This window comes from Tiliqua scincoides, chromosome 1, assembly GCF_035046505.1.
Source record: "Tiliqua scincoides isolate rTilSci1 chromosome 1, rTilSci1.hap2, whole genome shotgun sequence".
NCBI lineage: Eukaryota > Metazoa > Chordata > Lepidosauria > Squamata > Scincidae > Tiliqua > Tiliqua scincoides.
In genome coordinates this window covers 133,626,961-133,645,761 of record NC_089821.1, presented here as the reverse complement: position 1 = coordinate 133,645,761, position 18,801 = coordinate 133,626,961, and the positions used below count along the sequence as shown (strand labels likewise).

General features: G+C 46.2%; 1 protein-coding gene across 3 annotated transcripts in view; it reads right to left on the bottom strand.

Annotated features, from left to right (window-relative positions):
• PCNT (pericentrin) overlaps positions 1–18,801 on the bottom strand; it is a 117,683-nt gene that overhangs the window by 45,745 nt on the left and 53,137 nt on the right. For all 3 annotated transcript variants that reach the window (XM_066632089.1, XM_066632175.1, XM_066632252.1), the window contains 4 exons: positions 12,984–13,211; positions 11,410–11,577; positions 7,799–7,951; positions 6,288–6,455 (listed from right to left, as the gene is read on the bottom strand). In XM_066632089.1, coding sequence (XP_066488186.1) covers positions 6,288–6,455; positions 7,799–7,951; positions 11,410–11,577; positions 12,984–13,211 — 717 coding nt within the window. The remainder of the gene's footprint in view (positions 1–6,287; positions 6,456–7,798; positions 7,952–11,409; positions 11,578–12,983; positions 13,212–18,801) is intronic.

The window sequence follows — 18,801 nt, the reverse complement described above, 5'->3', positions numbered from 1 at the left end:
CCCACCGCCTCCCTGGGCGCAGCCATCTTGGGTCGCCAAACATATTATTGCTCTAATGTGGGGGAATCCCAATGTTTATACTCAGAAATGATAGAAGCAGACGTATTTCACTAACAGCCTATATACATGGGAGAATAATATGGCACATGTGTGTGTCTAATTTTTTTTTTGCAAAATATACTTTGAATCTCCATGTAGTAGCATTTTCATACTCATTAAAACAGCTATAATAATTACAAACCTGTTTGGCCTGGTGAGAGATGCTCCAACACCTGAGTCCCTTCTATCCCTTACACCTGTCATTTCTGATTCACTGAGAGATGTCCCATCTCTGTCCACATCACTAGGTGTTGTCCTGCCATCGAATACCGAGTTCTGTTCAAAGTCTAACACAACCTTAGCTGGTGACTGGAATGCTAAGGACCCACATTCACCAATGGACAAATCCTTGCTTTTCAGTTCTGGCAAGATATTTTTGGACCAGTCATCTACAGACTCTTGAAGCCCATTAACGTGCTGCAAAATGTCATCCAGTTGAGGGAAAAGGTTTTCTCTTTCCAAGTCCAGAAGGTCACCAGTGCTGGCATATAAGTGAGAACCTGGAACATTGTCATAAATACTCACTCGGCTCTCCTTTGGGCAGGAGGCAAGGGGACTGGTCTCTCTGGGTGTTGAGCACTTCTGTTTGCTTAATGAAATACTTCCTGTCCTCCAGTTCACGCTGTTGCTATTGTCTGTAGGAGAGAGACTTTTTATGTAGGCAAGGCTGCACCAGGATGAGGTCTCTTGTTATCTGGTGTGCTCCCTGGGGCATTTGGTGGGCCGCTGTGAGATACAGGAAGCTGGACTAGATGGGCCTATGGTCCGGAAATCCTTCCGGACACCAGGTAGATGGGACTCGTCAGCCTAGGAAGGCAGCTCATCTAAGAGAAGGAAACTCTGACCTCAAACCTCCACTGCCTTGTGGCTACATCCAGTTGTGGAAAAGGCTTCAGGAGTCAACCTCGAGGCAAAATCAGGAGCCGGAGTCCCTTAGGCAGTTCATGGCTGAACACAGTCACGTTCTGGCAACTCCTGCGACGCCGCTGGAAACAACCGTATTGGCTTCTGCCTTTCCATTGGACCATTCCAGCGACGTGGAGAGGGGGGATTTGCTGCATGGGTAACAGCCTATCCTCCATACCTTCTTTACCCAGGCTTCGCGCACTGGAGAGGACACTCCAACTTTGCCATACGGCATCGGCACAACACGGGAAGCAGCAGTTTACCGGTTATAAGTCTTTGCTCGATTGGCGTAGAGCATGACGCCAGGGGCTGCTTCCGACGGTGGGAGAGATCATTGCATCTCATTGGGCAGCTACCGCCCGCCTTAAGCTGGGCAGTCCCCAGCCAGTAAGGTGTTGCCTCGCCACGGTCCATTAACCTCATGGGGTGCGTGGGGTTTAGGGTGAAAACCGACAAGCGGATCAACAACTCTGCACCATGCAACAGAAAACAGAAAACTACTGCCCTAAAGCTGGGCACCTGGAATGTTAGGACAATGACACCTGGCTTTTCTGATGACCTGCAAGAAATAGACGACGCACGCAAAACAGCTGTCATCGACATGGAGCTGAGCAGACTGCAGATGGACATCGTTGCCCTTCAAGAGACTAGGCTGCCAGATTCCGGATCTGTCAAGGAGAGAAATTTCTCATTTTTCTGGCAGGGAAAACCACCAAACGAAACCAGGGAACATGGCGTTGGCTTTGCGGTCAGAAATACCCTGCTGAAATCCATCATCCCACCTACTGTGGGAAGTGAAAGAATTTTGTCCCTGCAGCTGCAGTCATCAGCAGGACCTCTCACTCTCATCAGTGCTTATGCACCGACTCTGTCGTCTCCAGCAGAAGCCAAAGACAAATTCTATGATGACCTGGCCACCACTGTCAAGAAAATCCCTGTAAAAGAGCCATTGTTCATCCTCGGCGATTTCAATGCTAGAGTTGGTGCTGATAACAGTTCATGGCCCACTTGCTTAGGTCAGTTTGGCACTGGGAGGACGAACGAAAATGGCCAACGCCTGCTAGAGTTTTGCTGTCATCACGGTCTCTGTGTCAGCAACACGTTCTTCAACACAAAGCCCCAACATAGAGTCTCTTGGAGACATCCAAGATCAAAGCACTGGCACCAGCTTGACCTGATCCTCACCAGATGCTCCAGCCTTCCCAGCATCAAGATCACACGCAGTTATCATGGTGCTGCCTGCGACACTGACCACTCCCTGGTGTGCAGCAGAGTGAAACTGCAAACAAAGCGACTGTATCACACGAAAAAGGAAGGAAGACCTCACATTGATACCAGCAAGACCCGGGATCAGAGAAAAGTGGAGGAATTTGCACAAGCGCTTGAGGAATCTCTTCCAGGCCTGGCCGACGCAAACGCATCCAACAGATGGGAACATTTCGAGAATACCGTTTACAACATCGCCTTGTCCATATTCGGCAAGAAGACCAACAAGGCGGCAGACTGGTTTGAAGCCCACTCTGAGGAGTTGACACCAGTCATTGAGGAAAAGAGGAGAGCTCAAGCAGCATACAAGGCCTGTCCCAGTGAGCGCAACCTGCAGGTCCTCCGAACTGCTCGCAGCAAAGTCCAACAGACTGCCAGGAGATGTGCTAACGACTACTGGCTCCAGCTCTGTTCCGAGATACAGATAGCAGCTGACACGGGCAACATCAAGGGGATGTATGACGGTATCAAGCAGGCCCTAGGTCCAACACAGAGGAAAACTGCCCCTCTGAAGTCTGCCACAGGCAAGGTCATCCAGGATCGGGCGCAGCAGATGGAACGCTGGGTGCAGCACTACTCTGAGCTATATTCCAGAGAAAATGTAGTCACCGAAGAAGCACTGAACAACATTGAGTGCCTGCCTGTGCTGGAAGAGCTTGACAGTGAACCAACCCTAGAAGAACTTCACGTGGCCCTGGACTCCCTTGCCTTTGGCAAGGCACCTGGAAAAGACAGCATCCCTGCTGAAGTCCTAAAATGCTGCAAAGAGATCATCGTCACTGAGCTGCATGAAATCCTCTGTCTCTGCTGGAGAGAAGGTGGAGTACCTCAAGACATGAGGGATGCAAACATCATCACGCTGTACAAGAACAAAGGTGACAGGGGTGACTGCAACAACTACCGCAGCATCTCTCTCCTTAGCGTTGTAGGAAAGCTGTTTGCCCGAGTTGTACTAAAGAGGCTCCAGGTACTTGCAGAGAGCGTCTATCCAGAATCGCAGTGTGGATTCCGAGCCAACAGGTCCACCACTGATATGGTATTCTCCCTTAGACAACTGCAGGAGAAATGCAGGGAATGACAGCCACTCTTTATAGCCTTCATAGATCTCACAAAGGCTTTCGACCTGGTCAGCAGAGACGGCCTCTTCAAGATTCTCCCCAAGATCGGATGTCCACCCAGGCTCCTCAGCATCATCAGATCTTTCCACAAGGACATGAAGGGCACTGTTGTCTTCGATGGCTCCACATCAGACCCTTTTGACATCCGAAGGGGAGTGATGCAGGGCTGTGTTCTTGCACCAACCTTGTTTGGGATTTTCTTCGCTGTCCTGCTGAAGCAGGCCTTTGGAACTGCAACAGAAGGCATCTATCTCCGGACCAGATCAGACGGAAAGCTCTTCAACCTCTCCAGACTGAGAGCAAAATCCAAAGTCCAGCTGAAATGTCTGCGTGACTTCCTCTTTGCCGACGATGCAGCTGTCACTACCTACTCTGCCAAAGACCTCCAGCAGCTCATGGATCGTTTTAGCAAGGCCTGCCAAGATTTTGGACTGATAATCAGCCTGAAGAAAACACAGGTCATGGTTCAGGATGTGGACTCACCTCCCTGCATTACAATCTCTGAGCATGAACTGGAGGTTGTCCATGACTTTGTGTACCTTGGCTCAACGATCTCCGACACTCTTTCTCTCGATACCGAGCTAAACAAGCGCATCGGTAAAGCAGCTACCACGTTTTCCAGACTCACAAACTGAGTCTGGTCCAACAAGAAGCTGACGGAACATACCAAGATCCAGGTCTACAGAGCTTGCGTCCTGAGTACACTTCTGTACTGCAGCGAGTCATGGACTCTTCGCTCACAACAGGAGAGGAAACTGAGCGCTTTCCACATGCGCTGCCTCCGATGCATCCTCGGCATCACTTGGCAGGACAAAGTTCCAAACAACACAGTCCTGGAACGAGCTAGAATCCCTAGCATGTATGCACTGCTGAAACAGAAACGCCTGCGTTGGCTCGGTCATGTCGTGAGAATGGATGATGGCCGGATCCCAAAGGATCTCCTCTATGGAGAACTCGTGCAAGGAAAGCGCCCTACAGGTAGACCACAGTTGCGATACAAGGACATATGCAAGAGGGATCTGAAGGCTTTAGGGATGGACCTCAACAAGTGGGAAACCCTGGCCTCTGAGCGGCCCGCTTGGAGGCAGGCTGTGCAGCATGGCCTTTCCCAGTTTGAAGAGACACTTTGCCAACAGTCTGAGGCTAAGAGGCAAAGAAGGAAGGCCCATAGCCAGGGAGACAGACCAGGGACAGACCGCACTTGCTCCCGGTGTGGAAGGGATTGTCACTCCTGGATTGGCCTTTTCAGCCACACTAGATGCTGTGCCAGAACCACCTTTCAGAGCGCGATACCATAGTCTTTCGAGACTGAAGGTTGCCAATACAATTCGATAAAATATCGTAAGTCACATGAAGTGTGTTGATATATGGGTTAATGCTTTGATCGTGTATATATTCATTTCCTTCCCCCACTTTTTTCTCCTAACATGTAACTTTATAACATTATATTTATGTAATGCTCTTTTTCAGTTATTTTTTATTTACACAAAATAAAAAATAAAGCATCAAAAAAAATCCCCGTGCATCAATGCAGCAACGTCAGTGTGGACTACACTATATCTTGCAGGGAATTCTTGTCTGCTGGAAGTCTCCTTGGAATATGGGGACATTTTTCCCCTTGCCTGAGGGTAAGCCCCAGCAGCTGCAACAGGTCAACTCAGTCCTGCACCAGCAATATCACTGGCATAAGCCCACATTGAACTATGCAGGTGGATCAGACCCAAGAAGAGCCTCAAGATTTGGCAAGTGCCGGTGCTGCCAATCCTACAGCCCTTGCCTGGGTCTGATCCAATCCCCTCCCTGCCTTTTTTCAACAGTTGTGACATAATTATCTGCTCTGGTGGGCCTCTGTTACCCTGCTGGCAAGCATAGGAAAGTTCTGGCCTTCCTGCTGGCATGCCAGCTCCCTGTGCTTCTGCAAAACACATTACTGTGCTTTTGCAGCAACCAGCGGCAGTGGAACATGTGTTCTACTGACACTTCCCTCCAGCAGGATTGGGTCACAACTCTGCAATTCTAACAGTCCCAACAAAATTGGATTGCATTCAGCTTCCCAGGGCAGGGATAGAGGTGGATCAGGCCTGGGAAGGAGGCAGGTAGTGGCTCCTGCCCCCTTCCCGGGTTTGCAAGCCCAACATAAGACTTATTGTACCTACCATTTGCACAGATCTGAGTAGCCCTATTGCGCAGGCTGGGGCTTTACTGGGATGAATGTCCCCTCTTACCTCAAGACCTCCCCTGCTCCTTCCCAGCACAGGATACAGTGTGTTACAAATCAAATATCTCCCTTTTTTATTCATTAGCAAGTCTTGAATTCCACACATACCAACTTCTACCTATCTGATACCCCCATTTGTGAAAGGCAGTGCAAACCTAACTTGCACTGGAACAGGGAGGCCGGTGTGCCTGAGCTGTGTGCAGTGCAAGTTTCGGGTTGTCTGAGGCTTGGTCTGAGGCAAGGGGAAACTTTTCCCCTTACCCTGGGGAGAACCACAGCAGCCCCAATGGGGATACTCTGATCTTCGCCACCTAAATTGGTGGTGCAAATCCGAGCAGCCTGGAGCCGCCTGGGGATGGGGTAGGATCCTGGCACCGCCTCCTGCTCCCCGCCCACTCGCCCCTTACTGGGCTCCAGAGCTCACGTTTACCTCCCCAAAGCGTGGTGCAAAAGTGCTTTATGGTACTTTTGAGATACTCTTCTGCTGGTGCAAGAACTTGCACCGGCCAAAGGGGTGCTTTGAATTGTGCCCTAAGCTACCCAATTACGCCCAGGTATATTTGCATGCAAATCTCTCTCTCTCTCTCTCTCTCTCTCTATTTTTAAAAAATCCTTTTAAAGCCAAATCTTTACTGGACAAAAGTAAGTTTCATTACCAAACGGTATTGAGTCTCTGTTACCTCATTGTTCCTGCTATTTTCTAGTTTATTTTCTAGTCTCATGATCTGCTCATTCAGATGATCTGTTTCTTCATTCTTTTCTTCAAGCAAGGTCTTTAGAAACTGCATAACAGTTGCTTCATTATCACCTTGATTCTGATTCTGCATGTTAAGTTTTTCCACTTTTCCCTAATGAAAAGAAGTGTTTTATTAAAAAGATCCATCTTTTGATACTAGAACACTGCTATTTCATTTATTTAGTATAGTGGTTCCCAACCTGGGGTATGTGTGTCTCCAAGAATACTTGCCAGGACTTTAGGGGTATTCGAAAAAGAACTGAAATAATGGCAGAAAAAGGCAAGTCTATATTAGAAAGCCATGCGGGGCTGGCAAGGGAGGAAAGAAAGCAGCTAGCTGACTGCAAAAGTCCCACCAACTGCTAATTTTTGCTTATCAATTTGTGTATTATCAGATATGGTTCAGTGGTTCAGATAAAAAAACTGCTGAAGAGGGAGGAGGCAGTACATGGTGGCTGCAGCTGGGTTTATTGAGGGCAGCCATAAAGGGTCTCATGGGCCACATGCAGCCCTAAGGCTGTCTGTTGGACCACCCTGATTTATAATTACAATGCAGAAATCTGAAATAACAACAATTGTATTAATTAGAAAGGTTTATACAATTTATGGAAATGAACTGCCAAGGAGTACGCAAGTGAAAAAAGGTTGGAAACCGCTGATGTAGTGCAACTATTGTACTAGGTGCCAGTCAGCTATACTGGTATGATATCCCATACATCCTTCATGAATATATTCTGCAAAGAACAAAAGGTCTCAATTATCAACGATGTGATTTGTCATGTGCAAAACTAGTAAAATCTTGGTTTTCATGTTTGATGTACAAGGCTGATAGCCAGCATTATGCTGGAATTCAGTTCATCCGCATTAATTGCTATTTCACCAAAACGCTCCTTTTCAACTAAATCAGCCTTTTTTTAAAAAAGCTGTATTACAATGCCAAGGAGGAAATCAAAATATGCACATTGTTTAAACAAAATTAATCCATCACTGGTCTCAATATTTATGACAGTGATATAAGAAAGTATCAGAATCTATTGTATCTAAACTTGTATTACAGAGACATACAATATTACAGCTTTTCCTATAATACAGCTTTTCCTATATTACAGCTTTTCCTATTACATTAGGAAAAATTTTGGGGGGGGGGGCATTACACAATTTGCCAGAAACCACATTTCACCAGTTGGCACTGTACTATGCAGAAATATGATTAATATGGTTAGCATAACTGAGGATGGCATGTGAAAGCTAAAAGCTACAACAAACTGGGCCCCAAAAAATAAATAAGCAAAGATGGATGTCAGATAAAACAAAACTGAATGAAAGAAAAAAACTCCCCTTACATTTATCTATCTGGACATATCTCTGCTTAAGCAAGTGGAAAAATAGTTCAAAATAAATTATCTAATGGTACAATCTCTACAAGTAAATTTTAAGGAAAATTCTTAGACATACTCTCAGTTGGACATTTTCTTCTTGGAGCTGGATTATTTTGGTGAAATTAATACTTTTCTCCTTCTCTAACTTTGAACTCAGCAGCAACACCTCTTCATTTTTATTCATCAAATTATCTTGAAATTGTTTGAGTTGTTCTAATAGATCCTCAACCTGAAACAAAACAAACAATAATCCATTTTGTTTTACAAACCCATCTCTTTCAAGAAACTACTATCTTAATCTTCTTATCACAACTGCAAATGCTAAACGTAACACTGCCAAGATCCTTAAGTCCAAAGTAGGAGGCACACGGTTCTGCAGCAAGCCCTATCCGCTTAGGAGAAAGAAAAAGTGAATTATAAATGTCAAAGTGACCTTGCTATAATGACATGAAAGAGGTGAGGAAAAAATGTATAGTAAAACTCCAATAGTCTGGTATCAAGCTGGGTTTCTGCCAGAGCAATATATCCCATCTTGTTTATCTATGCTGTTTCTTAAGAATTGTGGCCCAATAGATTGCTGGGAGGGAAAACACAAAGACTTTAAGGTAGTTTACAAGTTAAAAAAAATACTGTCCAAAAAAAGGTTCAGGTTGCCAGGGCTTGGTAATCACTCCGAGCTGCTGAGGCTGCCCGAGCAATGTTTGCAGTGTCTCAGCCCGGCACAGGCCTCTACCTCCTCCACGTCTTTCTTGCTCTTGCCTTGGTCTTATTGGGAGGGACAAGAGCAGCTGTCTGTGCTCACTATTAATGGCTGTCAACAATTGCACAGCAAGCTCCTTTCCCACCCTCTCAGCACTGCCATCTTATAGTTCCTCTTGATATACTGCCATGTCCCATAATCTGCCACCACCTAGCTTCCAAAGGTGAATTATCAGAAGTCTATTGTACCTTGAGATATTTCTGCCTTTGTTCCAGTGATTGCTGAGCATATGCATCTAAAAGAACAGGGGTCTCCAAACCCTGGCCCATGGGCTGAATTTAGGGTTTGGAAACCCCTCTCCCCCCCTTACCATTCCACCATGGCATTGCTTCTTTCCCAACTCAATTGCTGCACAGGGATGCTCCAGGCAGTTGTATCTGCCCAGACAACCTGCTGCACAGACTGCTGGGATGCTGGGTAATAGATGCACCTGTCCAGAGCATCTCTGTGCAGTGATCAAGTTTGAAAAGAAGTGGCACCATGGCAGAATAGTAAGTAGCAGTTAGAATGGGGAGGGCTTTTTCCAGTTATAGCCGTCTCCAGTTTGGAGCCGGCTGTAAAAGAGGACTGGAGAATTAACTAGCTCAACATCCCATGAAATCCAATGAGAGGTTTGGGGCACAATCTATCAAACAGACACACAAGAAAGTCCAACCAACAACCCTTGTTCCTACTGGCCCTATTCAGATGATAATCAAGGTTTATTATTGTCATGGATGTGCATGCTCTCTCTCATGTTCCACATGCCAGAGGAGAAGATCCACAGACTCATCCTTTTTGTTTTAAGTCCCCTGAGTTCAGATCCGGACTGTGGTTACTTCAAAAGCAAAAGCTTTCAATCTTCTCTGACACAAAGGAAAAGGTGAGGGGGAAAGGGAAATGCACAGCCTGTAGGATTAGCAGGTTCATTCTTGTTCTAAATTCTAAACCCAGAATTTAGATGATAATATCAATAGGCCCAGAGAGAGGCATATACGAGATGTCACAGACATGCTGAAAACTTCTGATGATTGCATTTTTGAGATATGTTCACATGCAATTCCTTAATTCTGGTAAATAACTGAAGATTGGTTCAATCTAGGCATTAATTAGAACCCAATGTACTTGTTGGCACTACAAAAAGAGAGCAGGAAAATAAATTACGAATCAAAATTCTTCTGTATCATCATCGGAGGGCACGAAATTGCCAAGCATCTAAAACAGGGGGTTTCCATACCCCAACTCGTTGCTAGCCTCCATCCAGCCCATGGTGAGTCTCCAACCCCCGATAAGCATCCGGTCCTCCAGAGGCTCCCAAGTTTAGTTTTGGGGCCCTGTAACCCTATAGTGGCAATAGGAGCTCTGCTCCCCTTGCCTTCGGAGGGTGTTCTGAGGGCTGAGGAGGCCACACGTGGCCTCTCTAGCCCTCAAAACACCTTCTAAGGGAGGCCATAGAAAGTCACTTCCAGTTTCCAGCGAAAGTCTTTCCAGTTCTCCAAAGGACGTTTAAGGTCTTAAACATCTGGTTTTTCATAAAAACCAGAAGTGACCATCTAAGGCCTCCCAGAGGAGTTATTCTGAGGGCTGGGGAGGCTGTGCATGTCCTTCTCGGCACTCAGAACACCCTCCGGAGGCAAGGGTGAGAAGGATTACAGGGCCCCAAAACCAAGGTCGGGAACCTCTGGAGGACAGGAGGCTTGTTGGGGGTCAGAGACTCACCACAGGCCGCAGCACAGCTCTCCTCGCCTCCAGAAGATCCAACCCACGGCCAGAGCTCATGGAGGGGCACTGACTGGGATTGCTGCAAGCTTTTTTTGTTGGGAGAAATCATGGAACCAGGTCTGTGGTACTTCCTGACTGTCAAAGATTGTTTATGAATCAATTTCTGCTGTTTGGGAGAAACGTTTCTATTGGGAAACATCTTGGAACTAGGTCTGTAGTGTTTCTTGCCTTTCAGAGATTTTTCCTAATTCATGGTTATTGAAATTTATTCAAATTTAATATATCTTCCAAAATTGATTTAAATTTAAATTTTTTTTCCAGCCCTCAACACCATGCAAGATAATTGATTCGACTCTGCTGCCAAAAAGTTTGGAGATCCCCGATTTAAAAGACAAGAAATGTCCTGTTACAGTGTACCTGTCAAAGTTTTCCGTCAGCATCCTAGTCTCAAAATGAAGAAACTATCACATTTCTACCCTGTAGGAATTCATAGCTCTGCAGTTGTTGAGCAGGAGACAAAGCAAGAGAACCTCAAAGACCCAGGAATCTTTTTCAACTAGCAAATCCCTTCCTGCAGCTTTCATTCAGTTCAAAGACCTTTTATCTATTATACTACTAGACTACATTCTTAAAACTGCATTTCACCTGCAGTAGGAGCAATTCTATGCAGGGAATATACATTAGGTTTGGGGCCAATCCAACTTTCCAGCACTGATGCAGCCACAATGCAGCCTTAAGGTAAGAACATAAGAAGAGCTCCGCTGGATCAGGCCAAAGGCCCACCTGGTCCAGCTTCATGTAATGGCCTAGCACATGCCTCAGGGAGCACACAAGACAACTTAACAACAGATACCTGCATTCTGTTGCCACTCCCTTGCATCTGGCATTGTGAGGTAGCCTACTTCTAAAACCAAAAAAGGTTGCACATACCCATCGTGGCTTGTATCCTGCGACAGACTTTTCTTCTAGAAATCTGTCCAATCCCCTTTTAAGGCATCAAGGGCAGAGGCCATATCCATATCCTGTGGCAAGAAGTTCCACAGACTAACAAATGTTCTCTTACTCTGAGGTGGTCTCCATGACTGCCCCCCTCATAGGATGAAGCACACGCCCCACTGGCATGGCTCAATCAGTGCTGGAAAGTTGGATAGGATTGGGCTCTTTATTAATGAATGAGTCTTTGGCTTTGTTTCCATTTGATCTTCATTAGTTTTATTTGAACTAACTTCATTCTTTTTTATTAGAAGTTCCTCTTCTGTTTTTAATTTTTCCTTTAGCATTTGATCCAAGTTGTCTCCTGTAAGCACTTTGTGCCGAACCTCATCCAGTTTCGACTGGAGAGAAGAAATCTGAATCAGATTATTGTACTGCTGCTGCTGCAATTCTTCTTTATCCTGTAAAACATCAACAAAAGAAATAAAGTATGAGTAATAGTTCTGTTGGTCTATTTTGATAAACATTTTATATGAGCATGTACTAAAATGTGTATAAGTTTAACATACACTCAAGTCTATCATGGATCAATGACAAGATGACTTAATTTTCTTTCATTAATTTTTCTTTTTAAGTTGGCCATAGGCTGTCTTTGCTGCTCTGCAAACTCCAATTTCAGGGGGGCTAAACAAAAACAAAAATGGCTACTGGTTCAATTCAGCTATGTCAGCTCTGTCTAACTCTAGTCAACTACAGTCATGCCTTGTCATCTACAGGGGTTCCGTTTCCGGAACCCCAGTAGATGCAGAAATCCGCAGATAACATCAGTGGATCGGCTGATCTACGGATCAGCCAGAAAATCAGAAGTGCATCTTAGATGCCTCTCACAGGTGTTCTGAGATGTACCTTTCCATACCTCAGAACACCCTCCAGATGCAACCAGAGGACACCTCCAGTTGCATCTGGAAGGTACAGGCTGACCCTCAACATGGGTCCAGAGACCTGCATTGAATTAAAACAGCAGCCCTGTAGGCTAGATGTATTTTGGAAATTTTTTAACACTTCATGGCCTGGAATCTAATTGTTATGTGCATCTAAGGCATCATAGCCCAATCTTCTAATTAGGGCTGGAATTATAAATCTATTTTAATTGAATGGTGTTTAAAAAGTTTCATAGGGATGACATTATGAGTAGCTAATCAATCCAGGTTTCATGCAGAGATTGTGATAATTATCTAAATTGTACCTGAGATGGAAATGTTATACAATCTTAATATGATAACTGTATTCCAATATCAATAGTTCTCTTAAACCAGTAAAATAATTAAAAAAAATGGAGGATAAGTAATAGATCAGAAACACCCTCTACAACAGGGTCCAAACTTTTTGGCAGGAGGGTCACATCATCTCTGACAGTGTCGGGGGGGCCAAATTAATTTACATTTCAAATTTGAATAAATTTACATAAATGAATATATTAGAGATGGAACTTATATGAATGAATGAAGGTCTTGCAATAGCTCAAGGCCTATAAAAGTCCTTGCACAAAGTAAGGCTGGTCTTTCCTTCACTGCTGCAGCAGCATCACAGACATGAAACAGCAAGCAGTGGAGGGAGCCCTCATTCCACAGCTCATGTGAAAGGTCAGTTGCCTTCACACTGAGAGCAGTTGCGTAGGACCAGCATGGGCTCCAGCAAGCCTCTGGAGAGACAGAGGCTCATTAGAGACTAGGGGCTCCCTGTGGGCCTGATTTTGAGACCCTGAGGGCCACAAGTGGCCCCCGGGCAGGGGTTTGGGCACCCTGCTCTACAACATCAACATCCATCTATTTGTTAAGACAAAATGTAGAAATCATTATATAGTTACTTGTTTAAGTTCAACTTCTATTTTTTTCAGTTGTTGTAGCTCTTTCGAAAGTTGAACGGTAGTATTTGCCCCTTCCATATTCAAGCTCTCAAGTTCTCTGGTCCAAGCTTCCAATTTTTTTATTTCTTCATTTTTAACAGCAATTTCTTTCTCTAGCTGATCTCTTTCTAAGAGAAGCTTATCATAAGCATCCATTCTCTCTTTTATTTCATTGCGGAGTGACTCAACCTATAATGAATAAAAAGTTTCATGTTTGAGAAAAAATATTCAACATTCTCCTAACAAATGTATCTACATCATTTGCTTAAAAACTCTTGATCAATACAATTTACACACAAAATAACTCTTTTGTCATATTTTACAGCAGATAGCATAGTAAAAATGTGCATCCGGGACAGTTCCTTTCTGCCTTCACCATACTTTGGCTGCGTTTTTCAGCTAGAGAACAGCTGCAAGTGAAGTTGATAGCATGCCTCCAGCATGCTAGAAACACAATTCATTAAAATGGAAGGAAAATGGTTTCAAACATACTTCAGGGTGATTTCACAACATTTAATCATTGCCTTATAGTTATTAAAGTTACCTTAAAGTTACTAACTTCTGCATAACACTTTTAAAATCTCAAGAATGGATGACTCCTTCTGTCCAAATTCAAAACCCCTCCTCCACTACCTCCCTTATTTGCCATACAAGATTGCTGCAACCCAGTTGTGAACTTGGAACATAGTCATATTACTCTTAGAGGTGTCCATATTCCTAGCACTGAACTCATAAGAAAGATTGCTAGTGTGGCAAGCATGCTAGAAGGGGAAATAAAGAACAAGACCCCAGCATGCTGGAAGGGGGGGGGGAAACAGAATTCCTTACCATAAATATCCTGTTCTTGGAAGAGGAAAGGGTTCATTCTAGACTGTGTGCATTGCCCCTCCCATTCCATAAGGCAGGCCAGACTTCTTGCTGTTGTCTCCTCCTCTGGTGGGGGGCACCCTAGACCCAGTCCAGAACTGAAGAGCAAGGCCAAAGGCCCCCTGCCCACAGATGATCCCTGCTTGCCACGGGAACATTGCAGTTCATGAACTGGGTGAACTGGAACCACAAAAAACTTGAGCCACCAGGCAGAAAGAAGAGAAAAACAGGTGAGAGAACACTGCGTACAGATAGTGACGCTCACAGTAGAGACATCCACATCAACAGAAAACAGCAAAAAGAGGGTGATATTGGGGCCTGGCCTCAGGAATCTCTAGCTACCTCCCCCAAACGATGCAGGACTGCATAGAGGGAAGCACCTCAACCAGCAGGGTGGGCAAAATGAACCCCTTCCTCTTCCAAGGTCCATGGTAAGGAATTCCGTTTTTCTCTGAAAGACGAAGGGGTTAATTCTAGATAGTGTAGGATATGCTGAACCCACATATCCTAGGGTGGGTAGGCAAGGAACCACCTCTACTGCAGCAGAACATTCTGCAGAACCTTTCTGCCAAAAGAGGCGTCTGCAGGGGCAGCCAGATAGATTTTGTAACGCTTGGTAAAGGTATTGGGGGAGGACCAGGTGGCCATCCTGTTAATGTTGGACAGTGGAGCTGCACCCTCAAAGGCAGCAGATGTCACCACCCCCCTGGTTGAGTGGGCTGTGATGCCCTCTGGGGGAACCTTCCCCAGAGGCATCCACTATGGCTACTTTTAGCACTTTGCCAGGGATGCCACTGAGGCTTTCTTGCCCGGAGAGGAACTGGCGAAGGTCACAAAGCATCAGTTTTATGGATAGATTTGGTGCGCTCTGAGTAGTATCACAGAGGCCTGTGGATATTGAGTGTATGCCACTGCTTCTCACTCCTTTGGACCAGGTTGGGGCAGAAGGAGGGTAACACGAGTTCCTGTGATCTATGGAAGAGGGAGTTAACTTTGGGCAGCAACGAGGGGTCTCACTGGAGAACGACCTTGTCTCGATGGAACACGCATAAATTGGGATTCACCGAAAGTGCCCCCATTTGCCTGGAGGTGAAGACTTGTGGAGCTGCTGTCAATCCAAACGGCATGGATCTGTACTGGTAATGATTCATATTGTAACAGTGGTGGTGTGGCTGCCACACTGGAATATGCAAATATGTCTCAGAGATCTAATAATAATAATAACTTTATTTCTACCCCGCCTTTCTCCCCGAAGGGACTCAAGGCGGCTTACAACATATTAAAAACAATTTAAAAAACAAATAAAAACATATTAACACATACTAAAAACAGCAGTCAGAGTAAAAATAGGTAAAAAGAGCATAGAGCAGCAGCAAGTCATAAAAGAATCAGGCCTGTAAAAAAATATTAAAAGATGTTAAAAAGATGTTAAAAGGCCAAGAACTCAGAAGGCCTGTTTAAACAGAAGGGTCTTCAGGCCTTGCCGAAAGGTCTCAAGAGTCATCTCAAGAGTCATCTATCAAGGTAAAAAATTGCCTTCTTCCAGTGTAGCCCTGGAAGAATTTCAGAGCACCCCTTGCAGTCATTTCTGGAAGGTCCCCATTTCCAGGGACCCCATCAAACACCAACAGAAGCTGGCTGCAATCCAACATCTGCGGGAGATGAGCAGTAGAGAGGGTAACCAAGTCTCAAAGGGTCAAGGGTGTATACTCTGTGTTTCCCTGTCTCCAAGAGGAGCACCAGGTCCATCTTGAACTTTCTCTTCTGGAGGAAGCAGTTTAACCATTTCAAGTCCAAGATGACCCTGGTGTTCCTCTTGGAGACAGGGAAAAACAGCATATACACCCTTGACCCTTTGAGACTTGGTTACCCTCTCTACTGCTCATCTCCCGCAGATGTTGGATTGCAGCCAGCTTCTGTTGGTGTTTGATGGGGTCCCTGGAAATGGGGACCTTCCAGAAACGACTGCAAGGGGTGCTCTGAAATTCCAGGGCGTAACCTCTGGAGACCGAACCCAGGCGTCTGAGGTGGTATCCCACCACCGTCCCCCTTTGAAATTGCATTTGAGGGAGGATTCCATCTTCTTGTCACAGCTGTACTTGGGGCCCTCCCTTTGAAGGGAGGATTGCACTAGAAGATAGTGTCACCACTGGGGCATTGACTACCAGTACCTTCAAGGATTGGAGGACTTTCTCTGGAAGTAAAGCCTGTCAATTAGCCTGGAGCTGAGTTTGTGTTGGATTGGGTTGGCCCACTCCGCATCCAGAACACATTTTAAAGCCTCTGGGAAGAGCACTACCTGGGAACTTAGGGAAAAGATTTTTAAGGTTTGCAGGTCCCAGCTTCACTGGTTGTGGGTGCCTCATGTTCTGGGATGAGGCTGAGCGACTGGACGGCTTTCCCTGTCATCCTAGGGAAAAAATCCATGGGGAACAGCCTGTCCACCCCTTTGTGCTTGTTTGCCTTACGCCTCATCCCCAGACAGCTCACCCTCCTCTCTATCAGACTCTGATACCAGAGAGGAGGAGGATGAATCAGAAGAGGAGGAACAAATCTTTGGAGAGGGGGTGACCAGGACTCTGGTTTTCCTCTTGGCCCTTGGAATGGTGCTTCTTTGTCTGAAGTTTTCTCTTGTGCTTTTTGCCCTTTTTTGAATGCTTGGCTTGGGGTGAAGCTGACTCTTCAGATCCCTCAGTAAAGGAAGATAAGGAGGAAAAAGCTGGGTTTGGAGACCTGGCCCTCTTGCTGGACTCTTCTTGACAGTCTCTGCTTGACAGTCTTTTTAATGATGGATGGCAGCTCCTTCTTTAATACCCCATCCATGGCTTTGCGCACTAGGGCTGGGACATCCTGCAGGGTCTCAGGGGCTGGAATACTCCCTAAACTAGATGGCCCTGGCTTAGTGTAAGGCTATGCCTGGGGCCTGCCATCCTCCCCCTCACTCCGCTCCCACACAGGGCTGTCTTGGGATTGCACCTCCATGCTACCTGCTTAGCATTTCCAGGAAGAAAGAAGCATGCCCGCTTGGCTCCAGCAGCAATGAGGAGACTCCGGGGTCATTCACTGCTACAGGCACACTCCCCGCCGAAGATGCTCGCTCTGGAGCCCCTTTGGCTGGCACACCTACACCCTGCTTTTCTCCCATGAGACACCTGAGGCGAGCGCAGGAGAAGAACTCTGGGGCCTGTTACTGCGCAGAAGTGCAGAAGAGAAGGGAGGAAAAGAGGTGGCTCTGCGTGGCGACACGCCCTGGAGGAGGCACTCGTCCTCGCAGCAGCTTGTCCCTCACTGCTGCTGCCTGCTTATGCACCTAGAGTGCGGAGAAGGAGTGGGGGAAAAGTGATTCCATGCGCTAGTGCTCCCTGAGGGAGGTTCTTGTCCTTGAAGCCGCTTGTCCCTCACTGCTGCTGCCTGGTCTTCCTGGCACACAGTTGCTGATGCGCATGGGGAAGCCGAGTGCTGCCAACTGTGTGGAATGTGTTGGGCAGTCAGCCACCAAACACCCCGACGCCGCCCACTACTAAAGCCCAATCCCTGGCTCCAACAGGGAATTGGGGTGGGGAAGGGAGGGAAGGCAATAGAGGGAGGCCAGGGAGGGGGAAAGGACCAGCACAAGGAGAGGAGGAAAGGTGGAACTCTGTGGAGCTCAAAAAAGTACAACCTATCCCTAAGGAGGCCAGACCAGATTAGGTCTAGGGTGCCCCGCCCACCAGAAGAGGAGACAACAACAAGAAGTCCAGCCTGCCTCATGGAGTGAGAGGGGCAACCCACGCAGTCTAGAATTAACCCCTTCTTCTTCCATAGAACAGGTCTAGCGTGCTTCTAGCGATGGAAGCTGAAAAATGAACGCAGCCTTGGATGATCCAACTACAATAATCCTGACCCAGAAGTATGTCAAGGCATCATTCTTAAAGTTCTGTTCCTCATAAAGAGAAAAACTGAAACAACATTTTTATAAGAACATAAGAACAGCCCCACTGGATCAGACCATAGGCCCATCTAGTCCAGCTTCCTGTATCTCAAAGCGGCCCACCAAATGCCCCAGGGAGCACACCAAATAACAAGAGACCTCATTCTGGTGCCCTCCATTGCATCTGGCATTCTAAAATCAGGAGGTTGTGCATACACATCATGGCTTGTACCCCATAATGGATTTTTCCTCCAGAAACTTGTCCAATCCCCTTTTAAAGGCGTCCAGGCTAGACGCCAGCACCACATCCTGTGGCAAGGAGTTCCACAGACCAACCACACGCTGAGTAAAGAAATATTTTCTTTTGTCTGTTCTAACTCTCCCAACACTCAATTTTAGTGGATGTACCCTGGTTCTGGTATTATGTGAGAGTGTAAAGAGCATCTCCCTATCCACTCTGTCCATCCCCTGCATAATTTTGTATGTCTCAATCATGTCCCCCCTCAGGCGTCTCTTTCCTAGGCTGAAGAGGCCCAAACGCCGTAGCCTTTCCTCATAAGGAAGGTGCCCCAGCCCCGTAATCATCTTAGTTGCTCTTTTTTGCACCTTTTCCATTTCCACTATGTCTTTTTTGAGATGCGGCGACCAGAACTGGACACAATACTCCAGGTGTGGCCTTACCATAGATTTGTACAACGGCATTATAATATTAGCCGTTTTGTTCTCAATACCCTTCCTAACGATCCCAAGCATAGAATTGGCCTTCTTCACTGCCGCCGCACATTGGGTCGACACTTTCATCGACCTGTCCACCACCACCCCAAGATCTCTCTCCTGATCTGTCACAGACAGCTCAGAACCCATCAGCCTATATCTAAAGTTTGGATTTTTTGCCCCAGTGTGCATGACTTTACACTTACTGACATTGAAGCGCACCTGCCATTTTGCTGCCCATTCTGCCAGTCTGGAGAGATCCTTCTGGAGCTCCTCACAATCACTTCT